Genomic DNA, 9,847 nt, shown 5'->3' on the forward strand with positions numbered 1-9,847 from the left:
AGGGTGGGATATAGAGTTCTGAGATTAATTACTGAGACCCTGGACCCATGTTCTCATAATCTTAAGTTTGTACATCACAAGTATTTTTAATATGTATAGTTTTCTGTGAATAAGCATTACTAGCCATGTGTTGTTGTTGTTGTTTTGAAGAGCTCAAGTGCATTCCAAGTAAGAAATGACAGTGTACTTTAGAATCCTTTGAAATTTAGATCTTATTATTTGTGGTTTCTGCTATTAGTTTGGATTTAGTTTGCTCTTCATGGTATTTATATTCTATATTTTGCTTTGATGATATAAAAATTTCCAAGATAGCGATAGCTGTATATAAAACTAAAAGCATAATTGACTAATTTTTTAAATTGATACATATTTTTTTAAATTCTGACTAAAGTTATTAAGCCTTTTAAAAATTGATGAAGAATAGAAATGAGTACCTCCAATACATGCTTCTGAATTGAATGGATGATGGATGGGTGGATGAATGGATGGATGGATGGATGGATGGAAAGATGATGATTACATTTTCCCACTAAGAAGGTTAAGTTGTTGAAGTTTCCCCAGATAGTACTCAGAAGGTTCTGTAGGATTCATTTGCTGTGTTGTCCCTTTTAATTGTTCAGCTAGCAAATATTTTAATAAGCCTTCAAATTCCCAAAGCTTACTGACCACCTTTAGAGAGTTTTTCTAACCAAATCGGCTTGGCACCCTTACAATGCCAAGCCAATCTCATGAGCCCCTATAACTAATGAGAAATTTTAAATTGCTATTACTAGCATACAATGAATTAATCTGCATGTTAATCTTGACTTTTGATCTTTTGTGGATTAAAAATTAGCATGGTCACAAGTAAATTTCTACTCCTGGCAATCTTGGAATTAAAATGAAACTGCATTCATAAATCCTAATTGCATAAATTGGCTTTTTTATTGTATCTATATATTGTTGAATATAACACTTTATAATTCCTCTGTCTTGAATTAATATCCCAGTTGGCCCTGATAGCATCCTTGAATTACGATCTTTTAAAGTCTGTTTTAATTATTTATGTAAGTTTCAGAGAAAAGAGGCAGGTATTTTCATCTCTTTCTGACAAGGAGTTAATGAAGGAAATTTAATTGGATTGCTTATCAACCAACATACATACTAAAATGTCCACTGACTTATAGAACTTTTTTTGAGTGTAAAATGTTTTCTCAGTTTTTTTTTTATTTATGTCAACTAAATATAAAGGATACTAGTAGGAAGCCGACTAGTTTTTGCTTTTAAGACAACAAACGCTTTTAAAATTGTTTTTATCTAAAGGCATATTTTCACTGTTAATTTTCTATGTTGATTAAGCTCAAGTGAGGCATATCAAAACCTCAGAACCCACAAAAATACAATGATTTTCTGATTTAAAAATAATTTTTATGATTTGTTTAGACGAGTACCCATAGCCTGTTATTTGAAAGAAAGCTATAGGGTTTTAAATGTTGGTTTGGAGGAAAATGGATTAGATTTCTGTTGGGATTTGGTTATCTGCTACTTAGAGGAGCAGCCTGACTCCCCCATGTTATACTTTCTAATGCAGCTAAGCTGCCCCTTACATGTGGCTCACGTGTGTGAGGAGGTCCACTCGTCTGTGTCCTGTTGTGCCTTACACAGCTGTTAGGACAAGGCTGGTGTTAGCCTGATTCTCCTCCAGCTGCTCCTGGGGCTCCCTCTCTCCCTCCAGGCATCATAAGACAGTCTTCCTTCTCATTTGCCCCCCCCCCCCGGAAAGCTACTGGCACTCACTGTGTGGCCACGGAACTGTTTTGTTGTTTCCCAAGCACAAGAAGCTGAGAGTGGGAAGGAGGGAAGCAAGCTAGATGATTAGGGATGATTCTTACTTGGCCCAGAACAGATGTTGCTGTCATTGGAGAGGCGGGGCACCCGTCCCCAGCAGGGTTGAGCGTGAGAGGATAATTATGAGGTGTGTCGGTGAAGGAGAGATGAAGGCCTTAGAGAGGAGGGATGTTGGCACCCGCCCTCACAGTGCCCACCAGAGCAGGTGCTGTCGCTGTCGCTGTCGCTGCCCTCCCTCGGTAAGCAGGAAGGAATTGAGCTGCAAATCAGATGTAAAAGTGCATTCGACACCATATTCTGACTTCTCAATGCTCTTAACTGGGGCCGTCTCAGTCCCGGTAATTAGCCCAAGTCCCTAGAAGACTGCCGAGGGTTGGGTCAGCCCTTTCCTTGGTGCAAACACGTCCACCATCCTCCTAGCCTTTGGGGCAAGGGCGAGCCTGGGGTGGCAGAAATGAGACTCACGCACCTTCATGTTCCTAATGACTTCTTGATCGGAATTGGTATTGTTCAGCAAAATATACAGAATTTGCTCTGTTCTGATATGTAAACCAAGATTTCAGTGGCAAATTTTGAGATATTTTGCAAAACTAAGTACTCACTGAATGCTTTAGTGCAGGGGTCCCCAAACTTTTTACACAGGGGGCCAGTTCACTGTCCCTCAGACCGTTGGAGGGCCAGAGTATAAAAAAAACTATGAACAAATCCCTATGCACACTGCACATATCTTATTTTAAAGTAAAAAAACAAAACGGGAACAAATACAATATTTAAAATAAAAAACAAGTAAATTTAAATCAACAAACTGACCAATATTTCAATGGGAACTATGCTCCTCTCACTGACCACCAATGAAAGAGGTGCCCCTTCCAGAAGTGCGGTGGGGGCCGGATAAATGGCCTCAGGAGGCTGCATGTGGCCCGTGGGCCGTAGTTTGGGGACCCCTGCTTTAGAGTGTACTTTTTGACAGAGCTAGCATATGCTTGCGGGTTTTGCTGGAACTTGTGTATCTTAAAGCACATGAACTATGAAACACTAGCCCCCTTGCTAAAGCATTTAGCCAAAAAAAAAAAAAATACCTGTTACTTATTTTCTTATTAGCATTCATTTAACTTGCTGAGAGCAGCACACCTTTGCATGCCTGAGTGGAGGGGGAACCAGTCAAACAATGGCAACACTTTCAATTTATTTCTTTTGTTTTCTCTTTCAGCAAATCTCCCCAGCAGGCCACAGGTAAGGGTTCATGGTTTTGTTTAAAAAATTCCAGCCAAAATCAAAAGTTTATTTCATGCATGACTTGCAAATCAGGGATATTGCCCTCAGTATGAACCAAAGGCATGTTCCAAAATGGAGGCGATGGGCAAGGTTTTTAAAGGCAAAAGTTGCTAGGAGCTGATGATCAAAGACATGGGTTGCTAGGGGAAACAAGACCACAACTTACATTATTCATTTTCTGATTGGTGGGGGCAACTGGACTCTCAATGGTCACCTGACTCAGTGGTCAGCAAGTGGGGCCGGGAGATGAGATCAGTGGGCGACATGATTAGGCATTTGTCAGCGTCCCAGTTCTGGTTCAGGCTAGTGGAACAAAAGCTTTGGGGTGACCTACCAACAGAAATTAGACAGCACAGAGCGGCTATTCATTCGGAGTCTAAGGAGCAGCCCTGTGCTGTCAGCCTCTTCAGAGTTCAAACTGCAGAGATACACGAGTTGGGCTATAAGACTTCAAGTTCCTGTAAGTGTTCGGGTCGGTTGGCTCATGTGTTGATTACAACTTCGAGTAAGCAGATTAGCCACAGTTCGTTTTAGCGCTACTTTATTCCCCATGTAAAGAAAAGTACACTTGCTTGACATTAGTTGATTTGGTACAACAGTTCCTCAGTCTGGGGAGGAGAATCCCTCCCAAGCCAGTTCTCCCAGATGCCCCAAATGCCCACACTGGGTCCTTTGTGTTGTAATAGCTTGCTAACAGCCTCATCCGTGCTGTGGGGAGTTAGCCTGGAGAGATTTGGCTGACCACCGTTCTCCCAGACATCTTCTTAGGACAGCTATCACAGAACAGAGACTTAAAAACAGTGACTTAAAAACAGAGCAGTACGCGAAGGTGGTTTTGTTACTTTGGGGGTGGGAGGGAGTCTTGATTTTTCATTTAAAAATTTACTGATGAATGTTGGAAGCCACAGTCTTATTATATCTTTCACTATTTTCCGTATCAGATACTCTAGTAATAATGTGCCACAAGACCACAGATCTTTGGAGAGCATTTGCTTCCATGAACTTGTTTATGGATCTTTCTGAAACACTGAAACTTCTCCCAAAAACTTGCTTTCCAGCCTGGGCAAGAGAAGAGTCCCCCCGGACAGAGATACAGAGCAGGCTAGGTGCATTCAGGACGGGAAGGAAGGGCCTCAGCTCAGGGAACGAAAGTCACGGGAGTACAGGGTCCCTTCTGAACACAGAAAAATAGAGATTTTTTCGTTCTGAAATAAGCACTTTTATTTCCGTGAAGGGTTGACAAGCGCCTGCTACCTGTCATGGTTTTATGTAAATGTTGTTCTGACAGTGCTGTTTTTCCTTCCCGCAGGCAATGTGAAGTGTTCATCTAGCCAACAAGCATTTCCTGGCTTTCAGTATTGCCCTTTCCAGCAAATGCCAATTCCAAGCTCCATTTAATCAGCAGCTCCATGGCTCCTTGATACATGCTGTTGAGCGCAGACTGTGTATTCTACTGAAGGGTGAAACACTGACTATCCAAAGAGAAAAGGATATTTTGGTTTTTATAATAATCGTATATTATTGTTTTCTCCTTCCCTTTTTATGCAACTGTAAATGAATGAACAGAGTGGTATTTGGAAATGGTAATACATTTGTCACTGATTTGTATACTGTGTAGACGGCATTGGGAGAGTGGGTGGGGGCTTTCTAACGTGATACCTTCTTTGTAATAACCATGACAAAAATTGCGTGAGAATCAGAAGACAGTTTTACATTTCACATTCCTTTATATTAACTTTGTACAATAACTTCATTTAGTTCTTCAGCTCTTTTACTATGTTTTGGTTATTTATAACTCCTCTGCCACTTGACCAAATAGATTTCCTATATTTGTTTTCATGATTTGGCCAATTAACAAGTTCATCTATTTCAGTCAATTACGTTATATGTATCTGGATTAGGCTACAGCGCTGCATATATTGTTTAACTTTATTTGACACCACACACTTACTTCTTTTTAGCAACCACTTAGATAATCAGAATAAAAATCCTGTGGGCCTAACTGGCATTTCCACTGGAATCTTTTTTCCTACATTTTATTTTCCTGCTCTATATGAGTACCTCTTGATTTCTTTATTTATTTCATGTCCCAGTTTATATGATTGAGGGGACTTAAAGCAGGATTATAATCACACAGATCGTTGTACCCATAGTTGCCCATTTAAGCATATTTTCATTTTGGCTCAGAAACAACACTTGGTGTATAGCCTTTGCTAGTTCCCAGATCTTGATTTTCACCCTTCCATACACAGCAGACATTTACCCCATTGGAAAGCCAGAACACATTATTGTTTTTGGTTGAAACTCCCAAAGTTAGTGCATGTCTCATTTTACCTTTTAGGTGAATAAACAAGATATTTTATTATCCTTCTGTAATCCAAGTACATTTGGGAAGACTGTTTTAGCAAAAGCTGTGTCACCGCTTCTGCAGAAGGATGAAGTGAATGCTTAGCTGGTGGTGCCCTGCTGAACTTTGAGTGTGCTCAATTAGGCATTTGGTTCAGCTTCTGATTTACATTCAAATCATTCAGTGTAAACATGTTCTGTAATGACCAAATGTAGAGAAACCAAAAAAAAAAAAAGTTAAAATGTGTTTTGATTCAAGCACATGTGCTTTTAAAATGTCAGGACGTTTAAACTTTGGGTTCTCTTTAACTGGGATCTGGCCAGAAGGAGGCTTAAAGTTAGAAATTCCTATTCTTTTAGAATAGGTTGGGTGGGTTGGGGGGCAAGGGTGTCTATTTGCAGCATAGATATTTTGAGAAGAAGAAAATTGTTTTATACAAGAGGAAAGCCATGACCACCTTTCTACCTCAGACCCGTCTTCATCCATCGTGTTGGAAATAGCTTTACTCTGCTACATCTGCAAAACCTAGAGCTTTTATCAGGCTACATCGTACCCAAGAAAAGCACCTATTTAAAGAAAAAAAGTTCCCTGAACTCTGAACTACAAGTTGTAGATTTGGTGTCTTTCTGGTTCTTTGAAAAGTTATGTATTAATTTTCTTTCTGCCTGTGATTGTGTGCAACACGTCCTCTATCTGCTATTAAGGAAAAACTACACAAAACACTACATTGTAACCTTCTAAATATTAATAAATAAAAAGAAATATATTGCAGTAACAGCAAGGGGAAATAAGTATGCAGTTCTTTTGAAATATGTGGTAAAGAACTAATCAGAGACTATCATCTTCTGGTTACGTGTTGTATTTTTCATCCTGAATAAAAGTAATTTTAACACAAAATGACTTTGATATTCCTCAGCTGTGTTCACTGATAGAATCTGAGGTTTGAATGCACATTTATGAAAATAAAATATAAAGAGAGCCCATGCCCTGATAAGGCCCCATATTTTCCTGCAGTTTCTCATACACACTGATATATTCTGTGTTGCTCTTATTGCCTCTCTCTCTTTCTTTCTCTGTGTTTCTCTCTTCTCTCTTATATATGTAATTCTCAACTTCCCTTACAGATGGAAGGCTTTATTAATAGACAAAAAATAATTTTGGATGTTAAGAACATACCTGAACCTATTGAGCTTTTGTTTTAATAACTTAAGTGATTACCTTTTCAAATCTACTTCCGTCTCAGACTCTTAAATAATGTGCTTTTTATATGTGCACTGGATTTTAACCACTCTGGTAGTAAGTTTAATCTATTTCTGAAGCTATCCTCTGGGAAATGGTGTTAAGACTTATATTACTTGATTCTAAAGGTAAAAGCTCTCTATGAAATAAAAAAAATCCCAAAACATATAATTGGTTAAAATCAAGAAAACTGATACATTCTAATGAACATGCATTTTAAACATCCTGTCTAACCCATCATATTCACATCAAGCATTCCTAAGGAAATAATTATTGGTTTCTAGCAACCTACTGAGTAGAAATTTAAAAATGAAAATGAGAACAAATGGAAACATTTGGTTTTTACAGTAAGTCTTTAACTTGTTATTTCTCTCTATCATTGAGATCATATATATTTTAAAGAATGTGGTTTGTTCTTGGCTAGTTCCCCACCACCACCACCAGTTAGCACTGTCAGTAGACCAAGTTTTTAATTCATTAATTGAGAATTAAGTGAAAAAACACCACTAACACCGCACCACCTCACTCTGTAAGTAGGGTCCAATCACTTCATTGACAGAGTATCAGCTTGAGTTTATGTGAGGTCAGTTAAATGACAAGAGTGAGCTTGGTGGTTGAAGCCTGAAGCCAATCGCAATCTCATTACTTCCAACCGCCTGTGAGAATAGGTTTCTATTGCCACATAATGCAGCTTGCATGGAAGCCATAAAACTTCAGTTACAAGCATTGATTTAGCTCATGGGATACAAGAATCAGCCGATTTGGTTAGGGCCCTCTGTGATCCAGCTGTACTGGGTTGACCTACTGGTGAGTGACATGGGATGGCTAGACTGGCATGACTGAGGCAGCTCGGCTGGGTTCTGTCATCTGTAGCAAGCTAACGGGGTATGTTCTCATGCAATGGCAAATGTGCAGGCATGCAAACGGGTCTTTGCTGAGAACTGACACACTGTCACTTCTACTGAATCCTGTTGGTCCAAGCAAATTAAAAGGCTAAGTATGGGGAATAGACTCCACTTCTTTTGTGAGACAGATGACAGGAACACAAGACACAGGGTGTAGCTTCAAGGAGGGGCCCTTAGGTTTCCTCATATAAACTGGAGGTTGGCCAAAGAGAGGACTTGGGCCAGATTATTAAAGCATCCATGTCTTGGACATCATATTCACTGCCTCAATGGAATGGGAAGGAAGTAGCCTTCTTACAAGACCGTTTCTTAAAACAAAGGTCAAGAAGATCAGCCCCTTCATCCCAGATTAAAATTCCAATTTCAGAAAGAAAACACAGCTAGGGAAACAGCATGTGCCTGCCCAAAATCCTATGAGAGGGAGAAGAAGACATCAAGACTGATAATAAAATTAGGAAAAATAAAAATAAGAAAAAAACCTCAATGAGAAATGGAATAAAGGGAATGTTATAAATGACTTGTATCAAATTTGTTCAAACTGAATTATTAATTTTTAGCTGAAAGAACACATGATAAATAGGTATTTTACTTTGACCAACCGAGCAGGCATGTGTGGTACTGTGTCCCTGCCAAGTATTTGTTTAGAAATATTCAATTTATTTGCACTTGGTATAAACTTACCCACTTGTTACTAATCTCTCGTTTTGAAGGCATTCCAATTGGTGACATGGTTTTCGCATCTTAGAATCCTTGCCGTGTATGCTTGGTTTCACATATTCTTCTGAAAACAGCTTAATTTTTGAATTTTGAATGCACACATGAAGTGTTCCATAGTTTTAAAAAAGAAAAAAATATAGAAAAAAAGGAAAAGTTAATTAACAATTTGCCCTCAGCCTAGCTCTGTCTTCAGTCCAGAAAATACTAATGTTGAATTTGTAATTAAATGAGAAGAGTTTTCAGACTGCTATGGTATGCAATTACAATTAGTTCCTAATACTACTTTTTTTAGACCATTTCTCAGAAGTCTTAAAATATTGATTTTTACTCAAATCAATTATTTTTTTCTTGTGAAATGACATTATAAAACTTTTGGAAAGAACTAAATCATTCTCGTGTACATCTGACCTGAGTGACCCCATGAATACCTAGAACAGACTTATTCATTATACTCAGACTCCCCTGAGCCATATTTACCTTGTGGGAAACTGGACAACCGCCCACACTGCTCAGGATGTCTGTGAAGATAGTTTGAAAAGCCCACCCCCTACCCCACAAGATCCTTCTGAATCCTGTTCTCTTCTGTTGTCAATGAAGCCTAATAGAAGATGTCTCTTAGCACAAACAAAATGCATGCTGGACACCAGATCCTAAAGCTATCAATGAGGAATTTCAAAAATTAAAAACAGGGTTTTAGGATTAACTAGGGAGTTGTAAGTTAAAGCATGGATCAAAATCCTGCCCTGATTTGACATTTACTGGCTTTAACTGCCTGCACAATAAAATCTGCAAGTCCCTGGAATGTGCAAGGCACTGCTTGTTGCTGAAAACAGACGAGGAACAAATTCCTGCTGGTGGAGGATGAGAAGAGATGGGCTAACCTGATGGTTGAGTCCAACGATGCGCAAGTGGGGACAGCAACAGTAATGAAGCTGGAAGGAGGATTAATAGGTCCCTAAAAGAATATGTTGTGCACTCTAGATCCCCACAAGATCTGTACCCAAATATAGAAATACAGTTCAAATAATATATGGAATTAACTATCACCTATATAGAACCATCCCCCAAATTTCACTGTGATGTTTCAGTGTGCTTATTGGTGAGGTTAGGAGTTCTAAGGAGATATTAGGGTGATCACTTAAAATGCAGTGGATGTATCGCTATTTCCCCAATAAAAGAATTCCTTGGTTGAATAGTTTTGAGAAAACTGCATGCTCTATTGCCCTTGGAGACTGACAACACACATGCATATATTAAAAGCTTTGAGAAATCCTGACGTAAAGCAACATGCATAACTGTATGTCACTGTATTTCTAAAGCAAGAAGCCACAGAACTTTTTGCCTCTTATCTATTAATATCCTGCAGTGTACACTTTGGATATTGAATAACGGCATAGGCTTTGATCTTGCAAATATATATAGGTGGTGAACCCATGAAGTCTAGGAAAAGAATGGCAAGTCAATAGTAAAAATTACCAGTCTTAATTCGAGGTTTTAAAATGGAAAGTAATCTTGTGTGCCAATCAGTATCTTGGTA

The 9,847-nt window shown here is 38.8% G+C and overlaps 1 protein-coding gene across 7 annotated transcripts in view; it reads left to right on the forward strand.

Annotated features, from left to right (window-relative positions):
- The window catches only part of UTRN (utrophin), a 510,071-nt gene extending 503,847 nt beyond the window's left edge, over window positions 1-6,224 (forward strand). For all 7 annotated transcript variants that reach the window (XM_066248060.1, XM_066248061.1, XM_066248058.1 and 4 more), the window contains 2 exons: window positions 3,038-3,060; window positions 4,412-6,224. In XM_066248060.1, coding sequence (XP_066104157.1) covers window positions 3,038-3,060; window positions 4,412-4,420 — 32 coding nt within the window. In that variant the 3' untranslated portion in view covers window positions 4,421-6,224. The remainder of the gene's footprint in view (window positions 1-3,037; window positions 3,061-4,411) is intronic.
- Window positions 6,225-9,847: the final 3,623 nt, after the last annotated feature.

Source organism: Saccopteryx bilineata, chromosome 12, assembly GCF_036850765.1.
Source record: "Saccopteryx bilineata isolate mSacBil1 chromosome 12, mSacBil1_pri_phased_curated, whole genome shotgun sequence".
NCBI classification, from domain to species: domain Eukaryota; kingdom Metazoa; phylum Chordata; class Mammalia; order Chiroptera; family Emballonuridae; genus Saccopteryx; species Saccopteryx bilineata.